Below are 25,066 nucleotides of genomic sequence, written 5' to 3'. Positions count from 1 at the left end.
AATATAATGCAGTACAGTGGTGATTTTATGAAAGAACGTTTATCCAGAGGAATACTGCTTAGCCATCTAAATTCTAGGCAATTATGTCTGTCAGAACTACTTATGAAGCCTTTGTGTAAAGTACATGTGCTAATACTTGCATGTTTAATTAGGAAAGTCCAAAGTACTCAAGTTCTTACTTAACAGAACTTGAGACTTTGTACTCATATTTGAATACTATGAAATGAACTTCACAGCATGTATGCAACATGTAACTGAGTAAATTGTCCACCCTTGACAGTGACAGAAGAAGAAAAGTGCAAAAAATAGACTAGTTGCTACAGTAAGGGACAGCACCAGTTGCTAGTGCTACATACAACCAATTGCTAAAGGGATGGTACCATTTGCTACATAAGGCCAGTTGCTTCTTGAGGCCAGTCATTACAACTGTGGACATTAGCTTTTGCTACTTGAGTTCAGTTATTAAAACTGATGACAGTACCTGTTGCTAGTGCTGCATACAACAGTCACTAAATGGACAGTACTAGTTGCTACATAAAGTCAGTAGGACGTACACACATAAAGCCAGTACAGTAAAGGACAGTACAAGTTGCTAAAAAAAAGAATAAGTTGCTACACAATCTTACTATTTGTTGCATTTATGTTAATGCAGTTAAATAGTGTAAATATTATATAACTAAAGTGCATGCTTCACTGTGAGCATTTATTTAGTGTGTCTGTTGAAATAAGGGCTTGTTTCTTTTGTGTCCTATTACATTGCATTTGCTGTCCAGTTACTGCATATTATGTTCTGCCTTTGAAGTCGAACATGACTAGAGGGTTGCTTGATTTGCATATCATGGTTTTGTTATACCAGTTTGTTGGAAGAAAAGGTAGGGATTATGTGCTTCTGTCGGTTTAGACATGAGACCTGCATCATGTTGTGTAACTCCACCTACACCATTTAAGATAAGAGTACAGATTTTTGTGTATTTTGAATGATGATCTGCTGATGTTATCAACAGTTTGTATGTCCTTGGGAGGTGGGTAGGGTGTGGTGATTTTAGTAAATATTAAATAACTTAAGATATATCAGATTCCAAAATTATGTGACTGACATGTGTCTGTGCATGTGTGTGTACCAAATTATGTCACATAGACAGTTTGAGACTCTAGATCATGCCCGATGGGCATGTAGTTTTGGCCCCGATACCATAACTCAGAAACTATTGAGATCCCTACCCTTGAGCTCTGTATATACTTTACTGATGAGGAAATGCTGAATTCAGAAATTATAACTGGCACTTTGCCAAAACAATTTATACCTGGGGCTTTAGCCTAGGGGCAGAGCTTTTGGGACTGGGTGGGACAAAGTGTGTGGACTACAGTCACACATGATTTCAGATACTTATGTTTTACTTTATTTTAGGTAGCCACTATGGCACTTCATAGATCATTGAACTTGTGATCCAAAAGTTGAGCTCTTCATAGATAATTGGGCTTGTAATCCATGGTTGAGCTTTTTCATCAATCATTGGACATGTAATCCATGGGGTGAACTCATCATAGGCCATTGGACATATAATCTATGGGGTGAACTCATCATAGGCCATTGGACATGTAATCTATGGGGTGAACTCATCATAGGCCATTGGACATGTAATCCATAGGGTGAACTCATCATAGGCCATTGGACATGTAATATATGGGCTGAGATCATCATAGGCCACTGGACATGTAATCCATGGGGTGAACTCATCATAGGCCATTGGACTTGTAATCCAAGGGTTGCAGGATAGATACCAACATAGGAGGCTTATGGTGTCTAAGTCAGCCTGAGTGAAAATGGTGCAGATCTCACATCCACTATGGCTGCCATGAAAGCTTTGAAAATCTTGCTGTTGCTGCTACTGATGTATGGATAGTCGAATTGACATGGGATTTTCATTGCCAGAGAATATGTATGAAATGGAAAATTATGCTAATCTTACATCCGATATGACCACCATGGCGGTCATCCAGAAAAAATCATTTTAATGCACAAGAATATCAGAGATGGTTTCAACACTTAGCAGTTAAAAAGAAGAAATGGGTCTCATAATGAATTCCTGGAAGTTATTCCTGGCTGTATAGCATCAATCCTTTTGATGGACTCTTCTTTATAGCGTATTTCCCCATGACAATATGCTTCAGATTTTCACATGGGATATTGCTTGCAACAGGCATAACTCAGTGACCATTTAAGATATTCACACACACACACACACATGCATACGCACACACACATACACACACTTGAATATTTCTTTCCTTCTTTTATTTATTTTACCCATTTCCATGGAATAGTTTATGACTAACTGGACTGTCCTAATTTTGTTCATTCTGCCTGACTAGAAACATCATGTAGAATAATATGCTTCCTGACTGATGATGTGTTACATGTTCAGGTCATCATCATGATCATTGTTTGGCTTATCAGCTGCACTACATGCTAAGGTCATCTGTCATCAGTGGAACACTGACTGACATTTTACTTGTTTATGAAGGAAATGAATCATTATTTGTGGTTTTATTTTCTTAATTTCAGGAAAAATATGTTAAATAAATGCGATCTTACATTGATAGTTGTTGAGTTTGATTGAGTTTTACATAGTGACAGTTTTTAAAACTGGCTTCTACCTGGCGGCCAACAATCAGCAATTTACAGAATTTGATCTTTTGAAATAAATTTTGCCATTAATGTTAATTGCCTGCCAAACTTTGTGGATGGTTTGCACTTGCATTAAGGAAGAACCCTATTGATTTCAGGTTGCAGAGGTCAAGGTCACAGACAAAAGATTAAACATAATAACCTGAGTTCTCCATCATTTATGGTTCCCATACTTTATTGATTCCATGCATTTGAGATAAGGAATAACCCTACCAATTTTGGAATTAAAAACACGAAGGTGCAGGTCACAGACTGAAAGAATAAAAATGGTTTAGACAGTAATATACAGCATGAATACATAAACCAAACTTTGTGGATTGCTTGCATGTGCAAGCAGGGTAAGGAATAAGGCTGTTGATTTTGGGGTCAAATGGTTAAAAGTCTAGGTAACTAACTGAAAGAAGAAAAATGGTTCTGCGCTGTTATCATAATGTTAATATCACAAGATTTGGCCCTGATTCTGTTATTTACTTGCATTTGCAGTAAGGAAGAGTTCTGTTGATTTCTTAATGCATAGGACAGATGTTAATGCCATGGCAACAGGGGAACAAAAATGGTTCATGCGGAAGAAATTTCAGCTATCTGCATAGAGGATTGTTAAATGTGGGATAGGTGTGTATAGTATTCAGATTGTATACAGTATGCTGGACTAATATTGAACAGGTTTTGAAAGATAATTTGGAACTCTGTCCAAGTGCAGGTTTTATCTTCACATTACTTGGAGCAGTGGGCATCTTGATGTGGTACTGTCCATCCATATGTCTCTCTGTCCATATTTTTCTCATAAAAAGATTGTTAGCAGGATTGTACAAAAACCACAATGGTACAGATGAAATTTGGCAAGCATATTTGCATGCATTTGTAGATGACCTGATTAGATATTCAAGCCACTATAGTTATTTTTTAATTTATTGTATACTTTAAAAAATTTTTTTACTTTGGCAGGCAGAAACCATTGTACAGTATGATTAAGCAAAAATCACTGGAGAAACGTTTAAGATATAAACCTTGTTGGTCTACAGGGGGTATACATTCTGCAAATGTGTATCTGATTTTAAGGTTTGATTTCACCAGTTTGCAGCCAAGTGGTCTGAAGCTCTCACCTTTATGGATCATTGCTATCTCACCTCTGTGTGGGTTCAAGTCTCAGGTTCAGCCAGTGTGGGGATGTGAGAAAGCTTGCCAGTAGCTTCTCATGCGATGGTGGGTCTTTCTGTGTTTCATCCAGGTTCTTCCTCCACCATTTATACTGGCCAACATGTATAGTCTATCTTGTGCTGAGAAATCAGAAACAACAACAACCAATTTACTGTGGTGTGCTTCCTTCCTTTGGAGGAGATATCATATTTTGAAGCTTTGGTTCCAATATTTAAGTGGGGATACATTTTTGAAGATTTTTATTTGTACCACAAAGTTCCACATGGATTTTAATAGGTGACAGATCATAGAGAAATTTTAAAGATAATATTAAAAACATTGTATATCATTTGCATTGCGCTTAGCTTTTTACACAAGAAGGGGAGTAGACTGTGCCCTTATCGGGGTAATAACAAATCCACTAAAGAAACCTTGATAAATTAAGGGAGAGGTTTTAAGTTAGAACTTTTTGTCATTGCCTCTTTCAAGTATAATAATGCTGCTGTACTTCCATTGACATACACATGTAAGTATATATATATATATATATATATATATATATATATATATATATATATATATATATATATATATAGTTTTGTTGTATATTTCGTTATTAGTTTAGCCTTTTGTATGTGAAAGGCAAGAAAGTAAAGGTATACATGTATAAGGGACATGACTCAAAGACTGATACTGAAAGAAAGTCAGAGTAGTTACCTCCCATGATATAGCTTTGGGGTGCTATCACCAAAAATTTGTTTCAATACAAAATTCGTATTCAAGGTAATTGCATAAATACATTGATACAAATATTGTTTTAATTTTTTCAATCACTCATTAAGAGATAAAGTGAAAAAAGAATTGAAACATTAAACTATTGTTATTTAAAATTGCTTGGTTTTGTATGTTTTTACTGGCCCTCTAAAGTCACATGTATTCTCAATACGTTTTTTCTTGTGCCTATTAGTACCAACAAAAGTAAGTAAGGAAAATCAAAGATTTTGCATTCCCCACTGTTTGCAGAGGAGGCATCTTGATTTGGACCTGTCCATATTGATTTTGTTCCTGACCATATTGATTTTGGTCCTGTCCATATTGATTTGGTTCTGTCTATCCTGTCAGACATGAAAGACAGATTGTTAAAAAATTGCTCAGGGTAGCCAAATGAAAATCAGCACATCAATTTCTTTGGTTAGATTTTTTAGAACATTTAAGTAATTTTTCTGTTTTTGTCTTTTGCACATTGGACTTGGACATTTAGAATGTGGTCTTCTCATCCTAATTAGGCATAGACCACTTGATGTAGACATATACAAATATTTTTAGGGATGCTTGTTTGTATTTTGAAATGACTAACTTCAGGCAATTATAAACAATTACTTGGACTTTGATGTTTTGACAAAAAAGAAATTTTAGTATGGTTAACTTGAAGTACTTTTAAGTAGAAGCATGAAATTTGTTATGCATTTTTGCACAAATATATACCAGTAAATGACCATGCTGTTGTTGTGGTTTTCAAATTTACTTAAGATTTTAGACTGTTAAATTACAGTGGAGGCATGTGTATTTTACAAGCAAAAATATGATTACTTTGTTTTGCTTAATCTACCACCTTTGCATTTGAACATTTTCTGGTATGTACATAAAGTATTCAAGTTTTTGAACTTCCATTCATGTGTAGTTTGAGGTATTTTATAAATATAATAAATAACTAAAATCCATAGCGACACCTCTTAATGATTGGGATCAGCTTATATATGTACTTAGATATTTTATACATAATACTGCTAAATAATGAAATGAAATCCATGACCAGTCCACCTTATGATAGGGGCTACCTTGTATTTGTTTTATACATACATGTACACTGTAATACATTTACTATTAAGCACAGAAATGAAATCCAAGACCAACCCACCTTATGATAGGGACCACCTTGTACTTGAATTTTTTTATACATAATACTACTAAATAATGAAATTAAATCCATGACCAGTCCACCTTATGATAGGGACCACCTTGTACATATATATTTGGTACACATTTTGATTTAATAATCAAAATGAAATCCATGACCAGTCCACCTTATGATAGAGATCATCTTATTATTGCTTCACCATATTTGTATGGAATAGCCTTCACTATTTATTTGTGTCCATAAACATTTTCTTTTTTAGAGGATAATTCTCAGAATCATTCAAGATCTTTCAACCAGACTTGGTCTGAAAGCAAGTAGCATAGAGGTTCCTTTTCATTAATGGAATTTCTCTTATCATCTTGTACTTCGTGTTTAAGTTTTTTTGCAGTTCTTTATATATATATCTTTTATCTTTCATCTTGCAATACATGTGTTGGGGGGGGCTTTGTCCTCCTGAAGTTATTCATCTAACGTTTTGTTTTTACATTCAAAAACTTTACTTTTAATCAGCACCATAAGGTTATTGCATTGGTGTGCCTTTAAATTCTAATACGTGTTCATTCATAAATTGAATTTTCTGTATTTTGTATGTTATTAAGTGGTGTTGTTGTAGGGTTTAACACCATTTTTCAGCACACAATAGGCTATACATGGCGGCCAGTATTAATGGTGGAGGAAGAACTCGGGAAAGATCCACCGACCCATGAGAAGCTACTGGCAAGCTTTCTCACATACCTACATTGGCCAAATCTTAGACTTGAACCCACGCAGACAGAGGTGAGATGGCAGTGATCCGTAACGGAGAGCGGTTTAGGCCACTCGGGGCCCGTTATTAAGTGTAGCATAGGTAATATGTAAATTGATGGTGTTTGATCTTAGGGCATTAGTATAAGTAGTAGGATGTAATTTGACAGTGATTGATCTTTGGGTATTAGTTTAAGAAGTATAAGAATGCTGGACCATATAATTATTTGAGTACAAGTCTTAACATATTAGCAGGGGATGGGGAGAGGGTTATGACAACTCTACGTGACAGGTGTAAATTTCAAAAGATGTCTTCTCCTGGAATTTTTTAAGGTAAACAAATTTTGATATTTTAACCCCAGAGAAAAATAAGATTTTACGGAAAAATTACAGGTATAAAGAGTAGGAAATTATAGTTTTTGGAACAAGAAATTTGAAACAGTTTGTCCCACTTTCTTCTCACTGACTTTGTTCTCTCTCCTTTCTTATTTTTTTCTTCAGTTTTGTTAGCATGTCATTATGTGTTTGTCAACTATTTCAGCTGCATAATTAGGATGTGTCTTGACACTGTCATCCATTTAGAACACAAAAACTGTTCAGCCAGCCTGGGTAGTATTTCCTAGATATATAGGTCATAAGTAAAATGTTTGGTTTTATACCATCAAGTCCTGGATTCATTGCACAACCTGTAAAATTGACTGGTTGCCTGATTAGGTTTACCCTGTTCATTTGTGTTTGCATAATTATGCATTGTCTGAGATCATCTTCAGAGGATAAAAAGAGATTTTATCTTATGAAAGAAGTACAATTATTACAACTCTTTCTATGGTAGGTTGACTGGATACTGTGAAGATGTTTATTATTGTGGCTGTCAATTTCTATCTCCACATATTTTGATGCCCTTCACCTGTTCACTGATAAGTCCATCCATCATTTTTCTCTGTCCAATACTACATTTCCAGTTACTGCAAAAGGAAAGGTCGGAATTCATGGAACTTTGTACATGTAGCTATTATATGCTGCCCTTTGGATATCCATCTGTAGGATGGGTGTTCTACTTGGCAGCCTTCTCTTGTGTCTGATGTCTTCAACTTCCATTATGAAATTCACAAACCAATTTTAAATTGTAACCCAAATAGCTCAGAACACAATTAATTTATCCATTTTGTAAATCGATGCATTGTTGAACTGTGATAATAGTTATATGAACCAATTTTCATCGCATGATAATCACATTATAGATTCACAGACACTCGAGTCACGTGACCAGAATGAGCAGTCATGTCTGATTGGTTACTCAGTATTGATTGTACAGCTGCTTATATGCAAATGTAACCTGGTAATTTGATGTGGCAACCAGAGGTAGGATTGTATTGTTTCAGAATGGTTTATAAGTTCTCAAACACAAATATGACGTACAGATTGCTGATAAGTCACTTCTTCTGATTATAACTCGGAAAGTGGTATATGTCTAAAAATAGTTGATATGTTCACTGATGTGTTGTTGACAGATCTGTCAGCAATCATACAAACTACAGTGTTTTATGAATATAAAATATATGAGATCAGACTCCAAGGGCCCAACATAGATACAGGTTTGGGGGCTGTTTAACCTGACCAATGTGTCAAGTGCAGCATGCTTGAAAAGGAGGGTTGCAGGCACTCATGTGGCTGCTTAAACCCAACTTGTGATCTAATATATTGAGTGCATTGATAGGACTAAACTTTTGGAGATTAAACTGTTTCAAAAGTGGATCTTACAAGTGTTTATCCTGTGCAGCATGTTATTGGGAGAAAGGGTATATACCTTGTTACCAGTCTATGCTCTTAAAATAAGTAACAGAAATGAGTGAAGACAACAAGCTTTGTAAAATTTAACAAATAATTTATTTCCCAAGAATATAGAGTGAAAAATGAGAAAAAAGAACCTTTTGTATCATGAATCAAATCCAGAAATAATCCAAGAATTAAAGGCACAAGTCCTAGTAACAAAAAGTCCCAAATAAAACTCAGTTCAAGTCCCCAAGAGATCTAAAATTGAAGTTGATGATGTGTCTGTTATGGTCTGCAAAGTGCTGATGTGTCAACATAAATATTATTCCAGGTTTGAATTCAGTATAAATTCCAGTGAATGGCTTTATCCATGAACTTTATCAGAGCACTTTTGTATTTTCAGAGGTAATGATCACTTGAATTCAATAATTTGAAGAAAATAAAATTCAGCCCAAACTGGTCACATCATAATACAACTTATAGTGCTAGATGTTAAGCATGACTGGTCAAATCCTATAGTTCTCTGCTTGACCTCAGGTCACTGTAGTTAGCATTTTCTAAAAACAAAATATTAATAATCAGATAGAAAATAACCTTCCAGAATGATCTAATAAGCCTTGTTTATTTACAACACAATAGCCTACAAAATTCACTTAGGAATCTCCAAAACCCTGACCCTGAGCAACATATTTACTCCTATTTTGTTTACCTGAATAATAATCCCGATAGTAAGCTCATACACAGAGAGAATAATGACCTATTATTAGTTGTTTACATAAATGAAATAAAAAATAAAAAAGTCAATCAGGTCAAGCAGAAATGAACTTAATTTTGGACAAGGTCAGGTCCAGCAAACACTGTTACATTACAATAACAAGTAATGAAATATAAAAATTTAAACCCAACAGAAAAACAATTAAATTAAATGTACAGCCTCCATGATGGAGAGCTCACAGCATGATATAAAAGGGAGCTAACTCTTTTTTATAGATACATCTATATACATGTGTTTTGATATTGGTGGTGTACACTTGTTATGATCACCTTCAACCTCACACTTAATTTCATAAATTTTAAATTGGCTTTTTAAATGTTCTAATCCCATTTCATTAACTCATCTTTTGCTGGGATATATTTGGACGTGTTGACTGTAATATAATCACAGTCATGTGCCACATGTCATGATGCAGGTGGTATGACTCACTGTTGCTCTTTTCAGAGCTCCTCAAACTGTTAGGCTGTTATTTATTCAATGGATTGACTACATATGACATTTATTTTTGCAGATTTCATATGGCGTGTAACATGTACAAATATAGTTGCTGATAATGTTTCAGGAATGTGTTGTTTTTATTGTAATATGAATAGTTATACCTAAGGTAATTAACTAATTATTACTACTAACAACTGCTAGTCTTGCAAAGTTGGGAGGCCAAGATGTCTAAGGTGCTTGCTTTTATCAATCACTTCCATCTCACCTTCGTCCACTTTTCAAATCTTAGGCTCAGGACCAGCCTTAGACCAATCGGGCCTCGCATTTACAGGGGCCCCGTGCATTAGTAATTTTTAAAATGTATCTTTAGAGAGAGAAAGTAATTTTAAAGTGATGGAAGAAAATTTTAAGTTTAGTATCATATAAAACTTGTTTAAAAGTTTTTTCCAAATGCCGTGCACAGAGGGGGCCCACACACATAAATCCAGGTTGATCCAAAATAATTCAAATCAGGCCCTGTGTTGGCTAAGGCCATTATTGCTCAGGCTTGGTGAATGTGGGTATGTGAGAAAGCTTGCCAGTAAGTCCTTGGGATAATTGGTTCTTCCTGTGCTTTTTACAAATCTTCCTCTGCCAGTTATACTATATATTATATAATCGTGTGCATTGCGTGCTCAGCCATTTATACTAGCCACTATGTATAGCTTATCATGTATTAAAAAATGGCATTAAACCAAGCAAAACATGCAAGGTTATGTCCCTTGAATCACATTACAGCATCAATAAATGCAATACATGATGGGAAGAAAATGCACTATAGTTGTATTTTACAGAGTTTTGTCCCTTACATGAAGCAGAAAAATCAGATTTGACAGAATACAAATATTGGGTATTCTGAGTACATTTTCTGTGGATATTTCTCCTGCAAATGAAATGTAATTAGTAAGCATTTAGAGGTTAGTCAGGTTCTTGAAATTTTTATATTGTCTAGTTTTGCCATCACTGAAATATTTGATCTTCTTGATGGATGGTAACATGGTCCTGAGAATGGGTATCATGGTTGAAATAAACGAATGTACAGTGACAGTTTAATATTTAAAGTTATATGAAATAATAGAAATATAACACTATTTTTGTTCACCCTCCATTACATAATATACCATTAATGGGCGGAATGCAGTTTGCAAGTAATCTCAGTAATGATCTTGCACAGCATCTTGGACTATTAAGCTAGTGCTTTTTTGCGAAGACCAGTAAAATATCAGCTTGACATCCTGAGCAAGATCTTCCTTCAGTTTGCCAATGGAACTGGACCATACTTTGGCAATAAAATGGCAGTAAAATGGTGCCAGTGGCTCTTGCTATTAGTCTTTTGTAATTTATAATTATTTCATTAACATATATCCTTTTTTATATAAATTGTTGCATGCCCAAGATTAAATTTAAAAAAAAGGAATTTAAAAATTTGCAAACATGTACAAAAATGGTTTGCTTGTGTTGGTGCTGCATTTGTTGATTTTCAGCTCTGGTACTAGCTTGGAATTAGGGGTACAAGCACAAAATGATTTAAGCATGAAATCACTATGGTACATAGTTAAAATTTGGCATAAATACAGCTAAACTATGTGTCTTGATCATATAAAAAATTACTTATGCCAGGTAATTGTCCACATGGTCCAACCACCACTGTTATGAGAGCCCATTTTTCACATTTTGTGATTTGTCTCAAGTTTGAGCCAAGGTACTGATTCACAATGAACTCGATTTAGGTGAGATTAATTTTGGTACCATCATTGTAGGTATAGCTTTCAGATAAAATCATATTTGGTGTTTGCGATAGATGACAGGTTGTATAGTGCTACCTTAAAATCTGGGGAGAAAAAAAAATGGTGGTGAAACAAGACCAATTTTAAGGGTGTATATACCTAAAAATGTCTGAGATATTGAAAACCTGAGAGCAGGTTCAGATTCTTCAGGTCACAAATATGCAGTATAGTAAATTTCAGTGTGATATCTATACAATCAAGAATGTTAACCAGCATTTGAAAACCCTCTGTTATAAGCCAACAAATGTTTGAGTGAAAAAAACTTTCCCACCCCACCGTACTTCAGTCAGTCATAACTTCATAAGTAATTTAAATTTTTTACTGACATTTTGCATGCTGTCATCATGTACATGGTTTTACACCGGGGAAAAAATTCATGGAAATCAGAGGTGTCATCTGGGGATATCTGCGTGACTTGGCATGGAATGCCATATATATATATATATATATATATATATATATATATATATATATATATATATATATATATATATATATATATATAATGTTAAATGTATATATGTAAACTTATATTAAATGTATGTATGCATGTAGAACTATGTTAAATGTATATTTAAAATTATTTTAAATATATGTATGTAAAATTATGTTAAATGTATATGTAACATTTTATAAAAAAATATACTTTTATATCTGTATATATCTGTAAAATTATGTTAATTAAGTTTATAGATAGGAATTAGTTGCACATCAACACATTCATGCTCATATACTGCTGAGTAAGTTTATACACCCCACCCCAATGGAATGCTAAACAAAGAGAGGCAAGAAATGGCAAAATCCCCAATTACTAAGACATATATTTGTTTATAAACCATTTTGTTTTATAATATAGTCATATACTTTCACAAATGGAACATGTATCTTAAAATATCAGTCTTATGATCAATTGATCTGTCAAACTATCTATCTAGCAGTTGTCATGATAATTGTAATATACTGTGAGTCCATAGATACACATTTTCTTTAACTTGCAAAATGTCTTGATGTCTTTCAGTCAAGTGCACCACTTGTTACCTGACTTGTACAAGGAAGCAGTAGGATCTGTTATGTTAGGTCACAAGTTCAAGTATGATACAAGTTTCTGCTCTTGTTGTCAGGTTTATGTTAGTATACATGTATGATCACATTTACATCATACTTTAAGGAATAGACTGAATATTTGAACATGGTACATATTAAAAACTAAAAAAAGTATACATCTTGTATCACTAGGACACTATGTATGTGTGTATGTATGTACGTGTGTGTGTGTGTGTGTGTGTGTGTAGCCAGCACAAAATGGGCTATGCAGTGCCAACAAAAATGTTCAGTTCGAAAACAAGCAATTTCCCAGATGTAGACAACAGTTCAGCCTGTGAAAATTCAAGCACTGAAATTTATGTTTAATTCATTGTACTCAGTACACAAAATTGATGAAATTGTGGATGACGGAGGATACAGAAAATTATGCTGGAGGCTTGAACCTCCATCTTGAAAAGATTGCTATGGAGGATACAAAATATATAACTTATGTTGGAGGATTAAAACTCCATTGTAGGCTGTACCTTTTTGCCCATTGATGTTGTAATGTAAGTGATACATGATAAATCAGATTCCCTCACATACTGGTTTACCAGTGCCATCAGTTCCTTACTTTACGGCCCAAATCCCAGTTGAGATTTCTACATGAAGCACATACTGTCATGGATTTTTTGGCCCACTGCTCATTTTTGGCAGTAAGGTAGGTTGTCAGTCAGGTGAGTGATCTCAGAACCACAAGGTCCTCTTGTTTTACAAGAAGTATATGGGGCATTCTGCAGATATTATTAATTTCTGAGAGAGTGACAGTGAGGTAAACTTGGGAATTTCTTTTTCATTAAAAACTTAACCCTATGCAAAATATGAAACTGTAGAGTAAGCCATAGGTTTTATTGGGATAATGTATTTGAATGCTTTTCAGTATACACAAACTGTGAACTGTGTAGAAGTTTATGCAGTGTCAGATCTTGGTATTCATAGCTCAGAGTTGTGAGGATCATTCAGAGGTACATGTAAATACTGTACCAGTGGAATAGAAAATCAATATTTGACACCTGATTTTAATATCCCACAGGAGAAAAAGATCACCCAATTTCTGTCTACTTTCATTGGGTGGCCTTTTGCTTTTGTTGAAAAATCTATGAAGTCATCTTCAAAAAGATATATTGCTATAGTGGAACATGTATATTAGAATATTCTAGAAAGCAAAGACACTAAAATGAACATCATTTGATATGCAAAGTTAAACTTTTAAAAAGAATTTGTATCAGAAGATATAATTATTTAACATTTTACATGTGACCTATCTAACCAAGGTTAAAGTTCAAGGCAGCATTGTTGTTGTGTTAGGGGGTTGGGATGTAAGAGTTGTGTGAGATGTAATTTAATTAGATTGGTCACTGATTTTGGTGTAAACTTCATTTATGTACCATTCCCATTGTTTCGATTGGTCACCGATTTTGGTGTAAACTTCATTTCTGTAACCATTCCCATTGTTACAATTCATCACCGATTTTGGTGTAAGCTTCATTTCTGTACCATTCCCATTGTTTCAGTTGGTCACCAGTTTTGGTGTAAACTTCATTTCTGTACCATTCTTATTGTTTCGATTGGTCACCAGTTTTGGTGTAAACTTCATTTCTGTACTATTCTCATTGTTTCGATTGGTCACTGATTTTGGTGTAAACTTCATTTCTGTACCATTCCCATTGTTTCAGACTCGATCTTGTTATTTGAAATGGAGCCACAGTTTTGGCAAGACATAATTTCATGTGAACAAATTAAGTGAATTTTTTGTTATTGATAATTGAATTATTAATATAAAAATTACAATTGATCCAGTTTTTATCCAATATACAACACTGTCTCATGGACATACTGTATTACTACATTCTCTGTATTGCTCTTTCTCGCTCTGTCCATTTTTTTAATGAACTTGAATAGGTATATGTAACCGTTCAACAAACACAGTATGAAAATTTGGCACACTCTGTCAGGTAAGTTTTGAAATGGCCAATAAAAGCATAACAGTATATTGTATGTGCTAGGCAGTTTGCTGAGTTGCACTCCCTGTGTACATAGTGACGTAGGTATTTAATGTTGATTGTTTTATGATCAGTGTTATCTGTGCAATATATATATATATATCATTTGTGAGATTTATACTTCCTCTTTCTGTATAATGTTCTTTTACCCTAGAATAGTATACATTTACAAAGTGCATCTGAGAGATCTATAATATTTTTGTTTGCCTCCTTCATTTTTGATATATACATGTTCATGTAGCCTAGTGTAGCTTTCCTTGGGTTATTCTAGACATTTTAAGTATATTTTCGATATCAGTACTGTAATTTTAAAATGACTTCTTGGTACTTAATTTGCAGTAAAGTTCAAACTGGCCAAAAATTTAAATTTTGATTAAAGTTAAAATTCAGCATATGTGTGTTAAAAGAACTCTTCTGGAGATGATCAAAGTGGCCTTAGTGAATCATAACATGGTTCTTGTTGCTAGTACTTTCCACCTCTGCTATGCAGATTTCATCCTTTAAGGAATGTCGACATTTTGAAATTTCATGAACTCTTAGTAAAAAACAAGGGAAATGTTTTTTTAGTAGTTTTTTTTAGTTACATAGTTTTACAGAAATAAAGTACTTTAACAAATTAAATCTATTGTTGGTTATTTATCTTTCCTTTCCCACACAGAGAAACAATGTATGTAATGTATTTTTAAGATGTTATCGACTTAAACTTCCTTGTAGGAGGCTTCATATTGTCTGGACCAGAAATCCTGTTTTCTAGAAGCACAGGGATAACTAACTAGCACAACAGAAACTTATGTAGTTGATAACCATTTTCTAAGGTATTGACCAACTAACACAACCTAAACGTATGTGGTTGATGACATTTTTCTAAGGGATTTACCATTTTGGTGGAGGTGGGGCATGGGATTTTCTTATCAGCAAGGGAAGAAAAGAAAAAAAATTCTCGGCATCTAATTTTCAGCTAGTTTGACTGATAGAAATAGTTTGTTTTGTTTTGTCGTTTACAAATAAGAGCAAAATTCTTGTGTTGAAGCTATTTGTCATCCTGAAAGTTTGTTAACAAGAATCTTAACCACCCCCCACCCTCCCCAGAGTTTGTATGCATTATTTAATACAACAGTGGCAAGTTCAGAGGGAGATCTGTGATTGATGGTGGGTGGAACTGGTAGAGTGGGATTTAGGTCACTATGCTTAGGTGGAGTCCACTGCCACCACTGACATAATGAAAATAAAGAGGGAAAAAGTTTGAGCCAGAGAGGAGGGGAATCCCCACGTGAGCAGTGCCACTGATATCAGTGTGCTGTTGATATTAATGAAAATTAACCCTTTACCTCATGCAAGCGTCTTTGGACGCCTGTACTCCATTCACATGGAAGCGCCTTTTGACGCCTCTACTCCATTTGCATGGAAGCGCCTTTTGACTCCTGCTGTAAACATCAGCCATTTTGAGATGGCTTTTGTAGCGCCACCTTTGGGGAAAACCCCCCTATTAGATACTACCGTCATTTCTGCGAATGACAATTACGTCAGATCACATGGTCGCTATTTATGCACTGGTTGATATCTGCAATTTAAAGTAACTGGGTCGTAATCTCCACTCTCCAAAATGGCAGCCGCAGATTTCATTCAGTACGTACGAAGTTTTCGTGATTAGAATCACAGCCATGAAAGATTCAATAACTTAGGTAAAGGCTCTGATATTGATGTAGGCAGCAATTAGTTTTTATAGATTATCAAATTCAGATGACTAAGTGATGTAGACGCAGATGAAAACCTTGTAAATTTCGAGTATCGGAAATGGCAGCTACGGTTCGTCACGTGGCCTCACTGACATGACGGTGAACAAGTTCTCTCTAGATTTTAAAGCACATAAAAAATTCTTCCATGAAAAATAATTACACAGCTATAACAATCGGACTTTACTCTTAAATTTTTCCACATATAATAGATGCGTACAAAAAAATGTAAAATGGTTAAAACTGCTGTTAAACGTAACATACACTACATTGCTTAACAGTTCACAGGCAGGCCTATGCGTATGCTGTCGACTAGGTAACAGGTGTTCTATTTATAGCACGCTGCACTTTGTCACTATGCTCTATGAGGTAAAGGGTTAAACCACAATTTGTACATTATGGAAGATGTAGCACACCTACGGACATATAACCATGGAAAATTGAACTTGCCCTGAGAAAATTTGAGCTTGCCCCAAACATAATATCCCAACATGAGTAATACAATAAGACAATACATGAATATGGAATATGTTAAGGAAATTGCATTATATTTATTGAAACCTTCATTTCCTTTGCATCTCTGTTTGCACCTTGCAACTATGATGATAGTTAATGTTATTTAAAAATATAAGTAAGTAGTACACATATTTTTTAAAAGAGAGAGAGAATTAAAGCGAGACTTTAATGATTTATTTATATATTTCACAACTTAAGGATTTATGAACACTTGTTTTGTCCGTTTGTTTAAAAGTTATCGTAAAACCAGTAACATGCATCAGAATATTTGGGAATCTGACTTTTTAGAATGATCTGAGACACTTATTTTTGTCCATTTAATTGCTTGCTGAGCAGCTTATCTCGCGTCGCCTGTAAGTATTACATCAATATAAGCAGCACCTGTGGGTTCTACCATTTTCCTAACAATCATGGTAGTTAATCAAATAGAATCGAGTGCCTTTTATTTCGAAACACACCTGTAAAAACAATTCTCACCAGTTTTATTATTAGCAGTTAACACTTACTCGCCATAAAAAATGGCAACATGCATCAACACACTGTCTGTTTTCTCAGGTTCTTCCTCCACCAGTTACACCGGCCATCATGTATAGTCTATCATGTGCTGAAAAATGGCATTAAGCCCTACAACAACAACAAACTGCCTGAGGCTAACTTAGAACCTGAACATCAGCAAATCCTGATATGTATATATATTTATGATTACAGTGTAGCTAATTGTTAAAATATAAATATTTATTCCCTATTTTCAAAACTGTCTTCAAATGGTAAATATTCATATAACATCCCATCTTAATTCTGCATGAGAAAATACAGTATTAACCATGACTTGGATTAAATGATGGAAATAACATACAATAGACGAAAGAAACTGCAAGATTGCAGAGTATATAACTTGCAGAACATAAAGCATTAGGAACTGAACACAATCCTTGTCAGTAATTAGCTCACGTCATAGAGCTACTGTATTTTATCCAAACACTGTCATTCAGTAAAATTTCTTGCATCTAGTATCCCATCAATTTATAGTGTACTTGCCTGTCCAGGGTTTGTGCCTTTCACATTTGAGCTTGCCTGAAATGAATTTGAACTTGTCCCGGGATTTGGGCAAGTTTATTGTAAATTCCTGGTACAACAAAGCATTTAGAAGCCTTTAGAAAAATGAGTTATATCAAATAAGATAATTTTATTGATTAGTGACTTTAACTTTGACACTTTAACTTTGACACTTTTAAAATAATATGGACATTTTTAATGTTAAATTTCATTATTATTAAACAATGTAAGCTTGAGATTTTGAGTTAGTGAAACACACGATGCAGATCACTCTGACCTGTTTCCATACTAAATTTGTAGTACTTAAAAAGATGCATCCACTTATTAAAACTCATGACTCCATCAGGAAACAGCTTGGGGAATTAACGTAACACTCAAATTAACTGAAGTTCAGTGATGTGTCATAATGATGCTCACATTTTTTTTTTTTTTACGTTTGTAAGGGGATAGAGTTTGGAGGTGCATCCACCCAACACATCATCACAAACCATGGGCAACAGTCTGCTATGCTCCTTTGTCACTCGTGGATAACTGTGCTTGGATATCCTCATTTTTCATGAGTACACATAAACAAAATATTTTGTCACCAACAGAATGTAAGAATCTTATACACGTTAGTGAAAGTTGCCCAATTTATGGATCATTAAGCGAGTTTGACAGAAACTTTGGCTGGCTGATTCAGACAGTGTGAAATATCATTTTGGATCAGGGTGGCAAGAAAATGTCACTCAGGTGGTTGCAGAGATTGGTTAATTAGGTTTATACATGTTCATGAGAAATGAGGAATTCTCAGCACAGGTGTCCATAGGTGATAAAGAGCAAAACAGATTGTTCCCTGTGAATCGTGATATCATGCCACCCAGCAAAGTTAATGACTTGAAACTAAATTCTTTTGAAACTGAACTTGAAAGCAAAGAGTGAAGTATGCTCGTATGGACGGGAGGATGTTTGGGGACGTATTGTTAGCATAGTAACATTGATAAGGCCATGAAAATAGTGTATGTTTTCTGTTGCACTGGTTTTAAATTTATCATATGCAGGTCGTTTTCATATATTTAATATGATTTTTTGCGCAAAAAAATTTCCATTGGGGAAAACAGTGCTAGGATTGGCAATGAAAAACGGATGGTTGGCTGACTAGAAACATACATATTTGTTTTTGACCTGCTATTACTGCTACTGCTGCCGAGTGGTCTAATGCGCTCTCCGTTACAGATCACTGCCATCTCACTTCTGTCTGCTTGGGTTCGAGTCTCAGATTCGGCCAATGTGGGTATGTGAGAAAGCCTGCCAGTAGCTTCTCGTGGGTCGGTGGTTCTTTCCGGGGTTTTTCCCAGGTTCTTCCTCCACCATTAATACTGGCCGCCATGTATAGCCTTTCGTGTGCTGAAAAATGGCATTAAACCCAACAACAACAGATACTGCTTCTTCTACTACCACCACTAAGCACACTAATAATAATAATAATAATTTTACTGTAATATTGTCAGTTATTTCATGAAAATATATAGATAATGCCAGAAGAAAATTGATTGGTCATGTAGGGTGATTTCAAAATTTAATATACCCGTATATCTTAGAGATTACTGTCACTCAGCCATGATGGCATCAGTTGATAGAGCATCTGACTAGTAATCCATGAGTTCTGGGTTTGATACCTACCCAGATCAGTTTGGACTGGCTGTCTCTGTACGTTCTTGGGAAGGACTCATAGCTCCAGTGTCCTTGTTTTGATGTACATGTAGCAAATAATGATGTCAAAATTCGAAATTTGCTCTGAGAAACTCTTATACAGTAAATATGGAAACACTTATTATATGCAGGTTGCATTTTCCAAATAGTCCTTGCTCTTTTAAAGTTGCCATATCACGGTTATGATGAAAAAATCCTAATATCCTTGAGAATACAGCAGTTTCATCTGTGTGCCTCAGTTTGGGTGAATACATTTGGTTTACTCTGTTCTCTTCATTCATCTTAGCAAGAAATTATCTGGTTGTGCTATCATAGAGTTTCTCACTGTTAATCTTTGTAAATCTCATGAATTAATGTTAACATGTTATTTTGTAGTAAATGTTAAGTAATGAAATAGAAGTAACAGTCTAGAAAACTTTTATTGACAATCAGGGTCATTATAGTCAGAAGTCTTAAGGGATAAAAACTGTGTCAATCACCTCTTTCAATGAGCCAGACAGCAATTTCTTATGTGTTGAGTATCAGTGAAGATGTAACATGAATATTATTGATAATATCTTCATATTGTGCTGGAAGTTGGTCATATATATCAGTACTTCCTTTTGAAGTTATGAAAGAGAAAAGATCATAAAAATTCCTTTCCAAAGAAACTGACTCATTTCCTTTAAAACAAGTAACTCTTGGTAGTGAATACCAATTTTTTTTCTTCCTGGAACATTTAGCTGAATCCTTTCCAGTACTACATAATTCAAGCCTTTCATATATTAAAATTGTAAAGCTTGACGTAGCTATTTACTCATGCATTAGACCAGAAGAAAATAGAGGGTCACATAGTTCAACCCTGTATTGGTACCCCATTTGGTGATAATAAGGAGGAAGTAATATCAACACTTATCTGAGTCAGTGCTTAGCTATAGAGAGGGCATTCTGCCTGTGTAAATCTCAGGACATATAGTTAGTGTCATTTCCTTTTGGTTTGAGTGTTAACCATTTTGAGTGATGTCTTCAGTGGATCCTGTTACTGTGACTTCACTTTAGTGAGGAGTAATTTTTTGGACAATGAAATGGCTGATGAGGAGGGAAACAGACCGTTTTCCCCAAAAGATAGGGTGACATTTCCACCACAGCGAAGGTTTGTAGTTCAGTTTTGACAGCCATACATAAGGTGATCATTCCAATTTTAGATCAATACAAGAAGTACATGTACATTTTCACATACCTGTTTCCAGCACTGTTTGTTGGGTGGTTGACTGGCTCTAACTATGCAGTTTATATTCTGCCATATATAATAATCACTTAATCCAGCACATTTATTCTTTTGAACTATGTATTGGTGTGTTTGCTCTAGTGCTTTACCTTAAATTAGCTGTCTCTGGGTCATTTTTGTTTTGTTTAGTTCTCAATATTTGTGATCCAGTATAATCATGTGAAGTCCATGTCCTTGCATAACACTATACCATTTTCTTTTGAATAAGAGTCTACTTTACAACCAACCTACATGTACATATAGCAGTAAATGTGTGTTGCTATATACTATAGATTTGTTGCTTGTTACATACAAGATAATTAGATTGCTTAGTTTCTATCAAATCTGGTTAAAAAAATTGAAGTGACTTTTGGTATTTTCTTGACCTACAGTTGGATATTATCTGGGTCCATTACACTATTTTGTCTCCATGGCAGATTGTTTGTGTAGTTGTCATTAATGATCTGTAGATCAGAAATACATGACTGTTATCTGTATGGGTACAGCATGCATTGGTTAAAGATAGGAACATAAATGTTTAGCAGCCTTGCAATAGCACAGGTGTATTACTGTGTCTTAGATTTTGCTATACCTTAAAATATTATTTATTTCAAAGGAATTAAACCTTGTTTTTGCAGTACCAAAAAATTCTTTCAATAAACATACTGCAAGGATATTTTCTTATTGGGTACTGTGAATTTCTTTAGCAATGTCCAGAAATTAGCTCTAGATAATAGACCAAAATAAATCTTTTTTTCTGGTTTAGTATAAAAATTTTTTTAAGGACAGTGTATAGAAGATCAGTTTGTAAATGTATTATATTCCTGACATAAGCTGGAGGATAACCATGTTATGGTGTTATCCATCCATCCATCCACTCACCCAACCAGTTCCCTGCTAATGCTTTAATAGAGGACTTTTAAGCGTGGGGATAGATGTATGTGATGCACCACATCTCTTCTTATTGTTGTGCGTTTATTGTATAGGTGTTTCTTGTTTTATTGTTATTTTTTCTCTGTCCTTTTCCCAGTACTCCTGTAAGGCATTCTTTTGTACATTATTGTTTTAAACATCACTGAAGATACAGGAAGTTGCAACGTGTTGGATAAAAAGATTTCATATGATAAAATAATCTTGACTTTGTTTTAAATAATGAAGTAGGTTTGCTGTGTTATCTATTGGTCTGAATAGAAAGAACTTGGAGATACAGAAATATTAACCATGTTCTTAGTACATGTACTCTGTAATATTTGTGTTTATCTGTATAAAACCTTCACTGAATGTGAATCATTCACTGGTTAATTCAATTATAACTGGAATTATGAAACTTGGTAAGGGGTTGACCAACATGTTGTTCTCTGCTCCCCCCCCCCCAATATTACCTTTGGTAGAGAACAACCATATGAAGACATAATCTGTTCTGGAGGGTCTGCCCCATCATTATTCATGTGAATTATTGTGCATTTAAAACTAACCTATGAATTTGTTTTCACCTTGACTGTATGGATAATCCCACTTTCATTGATCCATGGAATTAAATTGTTTAGGACTCACCTTTATGTTAATATTAGTCCCTGTCAGAACAGAACAATTCTGTATTCAGAGGCAGTTGACCTTGCATTTGAACTGCTGTTGCATGCATGGAAGGCAACAAAACACATTGGCAAGAAAGATGCATATAAAATACACCAAGCATTTGGTCAATTCCTGGATGATGTAGGTTTTTATAGTAAAGGTGAATTATTCTTTCCTTATGGTGATGCTGATTTCCATGTAATTCTAAGCTGTAGGTGCCCGATATTCTGTATGAATAATGGGGGAGAACCAGTCTAGAATTATGTCTTATAGTTGTTTTCTGCCAATAGTCATATGGTACAAAGGCAGAGAACAACTTGTGTGTCTAGGTAATCTTGATTAATACCAAGTCCTTATCACATATTTAGATCTCTGCTGCCTATATTTTGTGCATCTAAGTGACATTGGGTACCTACATCTTGTGGTATGTTGAGCAGAGGCGAGATGTGATATGTAAAGGCAAGTGCCTTAGACATATGTAGATAGCAACAACTTGGACTTAGGAGACAGCTTATATATGTAACAACATACTTTTGTTCTGTGTATTAAGTTAAGTCATATAAAGATTATAGTTTTTTTCTCAGTTATTTACATCAGTTTCATACTATGCTTCTTTAAATTAATCACCGTTTTCCTTAGCATTTCCTTGTTGTTTTTATATATATATATATATATATATATATGTAAAGTAGCCCTGCTTTTGTCCTCCATTTTCACAAAAGGTTAGTAGAAAGACTGCCTCGTACCTATGGAATTGTATGATGTGTGTGTGTGTGTGTGATTTAGATTTTTAACATAGCTATGAACAAATTTCAGTCATATCGCTATGATGTCTGCAGTGTGGCAGTTTATAGTGATGTCTAGCACTGGGGCATCATGTTGCAGACATGTAGCATGATGTCTCACACAGTCACATTATCTTGACACCAGGCCGACCAGTCCTAATACTAACCTCTTAATGCTGAGCGCCAAGCAAGATAACTGTTAGTACCATTTTTATAAGTCTTTGGTATGACTTGGCCAAGGATCGAACCCACAACCTCTTGCATCCAAGGCAGATGCTCTAACCATTAGGCCACCGGAGCAGTCTGTATGATATATATTTTTCTTATGAGTAATACAGTAGCTATCAGTGAAAACTAGGTCTGAGTGACCTTATATTTCATAGTTAAGTGATTGGAGCTTGCCTATGGGTTGAACCCATTTTCTCCAAGTTGGGGTTTATGCTTTGGTCATTTTGTCCAACACCTACTCATAGATTCATTTACATTGGTATTTAGATGCTATGTGAAGTTACGACACCTCTTCATCAAAAAAAGGTCACTGTGACATATATTACAATCCACTGATTTTGGTAAACCTTATGCATTGAACTTGTTTTCTCAGTTACATGTCCTATTTTCTTTGAAGTCACATAATATTTTCATCAGTGAAATCTAGGTTATTTTGAACTATATTTATTGATTCTGAAATTTATATTTCCATTGTGTTGCATTCATTTCAGCGATTTAGTAAGAAATTCTGACATGATGCTTGACACCACAAAGCTTAAATCAGTATCCTTTTACCAATACAAATATTGTTTCATGGAAATGTTGGGCTCCCACTGATCTCGTCCCATCCACACCCTGCATTTGTGAGGATTGCTTTGGAGGTTGCAATGCCACTGGTTCATTTTCTTAGTTGAGGTGCTTTTAAGTTACTTTTTCTGACATCATGACTTTTAGACTTGCACAGTTTGGTGTTAGAAGTATCAATTCTTGGATCAGAGGTATCTGTTTATCTATGAAAATGGTACCTCATGAATAAAAATGAATTTTAACAGTGCTGAGTCATGCTAGCAATTTGCCAGTTGACTTGTTCTGATGATAAATAAACCCATACTTGATAATGATCCCACCCAGCTTTGAAATTCTTTTGTTAAACAGTAGCTTCATAAAGACCATTTGTATGATGTTAAGCATGACCCATGCTTTGTATTTTATGCAAGGCTTTTGTGAGAAATGCTGTAAGCCATAAATGTTTAATTGCCAGTAATGACAGTGAACCATCCTATGCATGGAGATCATTAACTCATTAAACCCCGGCGCTGCATTTACCTGGCAGGAGGTAGTAGCCTACTGCTGAGCTCTGTAGCATCAAGGTCCTTAAATATTTAACCTATTACATGTATATTTATTTCTTTAATTGGAATGGTTATTGCATAATCGTGTTAACACATTAATCCCTAGCGATGAGTTAACGTGGCAGGAGGTGGTAGGCTACTGCCGAGCTCTGTAGCGTCATGGTCATGCATGATAGACTAAAGTGGATGATATTATAGAAAGGTAGACAGATGTAGCTCTACAATGATACCAACTAATCTGGACATTTTAGTTGCACTACAAAATACAGAGGGAATAACCTAGCTTTTTGGACCCGTTTTTTTCACCCAAAATTGGCCCGTGGTTGGAATCCGATTTTGTGTCTGGATTTTAGACTTTTTGGCCTCAGATATAGTGCAGACCAGATTGAACTGCACACAGACAGGTGAACTTTTGCAAAAAGTAGGATAAGGTGGGCATTTGGAATAAAGAGTAGTCTCGATACGAAAATGATGGGTCCGCTAAGCAAAAAAAGTAAAAGAAAAAAGAACTCCAACTTTTACTCTTCTGCCCATGTGTGAGCAAAATAACCAATGGAAAATGATGTTTCTAACGCAACTAGGCATCAGGCTAATGGAAAATCTGTTGGAAGTCGATACATTAAGATGTATTCAGAAATAGCCCCTAAAATGTGTTTCCTACTTGAATTTCAGGCGAAAATGACAAAAACCTCCAGGGGTTAATGAGTTAACTGATCCATGTACACCACAGTTCAGTT

The 25,066-nt window shown here is 34.9% G+C and overlaps 1 protein-coding gene across 2 annotated transcripts in view; it reads left to right on the top strand.

Moving 5' to 3' along the window:
- Positions 1-25,066, top strand: part of LOC149782091 (tyrosine-protein phosphatase non-receptor type 11-like) — a 134,350-nt gene that overhangs the window by 3,859 nt on the left and 105,425 nt on the right. Inside the window, exon 1 of one of the 2 annotated variants that reach the window (XM_089933525.1) lies at positions 20,286-20,515. The exons of the other annotated variant lie outside the window; for it this stretch is intronic. Within the exon in view, the coding sequence (XP_089789651.1) occupies positions 20,448-20,515 (68 nt within the window). The 5' untranslated portion in view covers positions 20,286-20,447. Of the gene's footprint in view, positions 1-20,285; positions 20,516-25,066 lie in introns of those variants that run through there. 2 annotated transcript variants of the gene reach the window in all.

The sequence above is a fragment of the Sinohyriopsis cumingii genome, chromosome 15, assembly GCF_028554795.1.
Source record: "Sinohyriopsis cumingii isolate HCF-2022 chromosome 15, ASM2855479v2, whole genome shotgun sequence".
NCBI classification, from domain to species: Eukaryota; Metazoa; Mollusca; class Bivalvia; order Unionida; family Unionidae; genus Sinohyriopsis; species Sinohyriopsis cumingii.
Note: the sequence above shows the minus strand (reverse complement) of the source record. Positions and strands in the feature narration are given on the sequence as shown.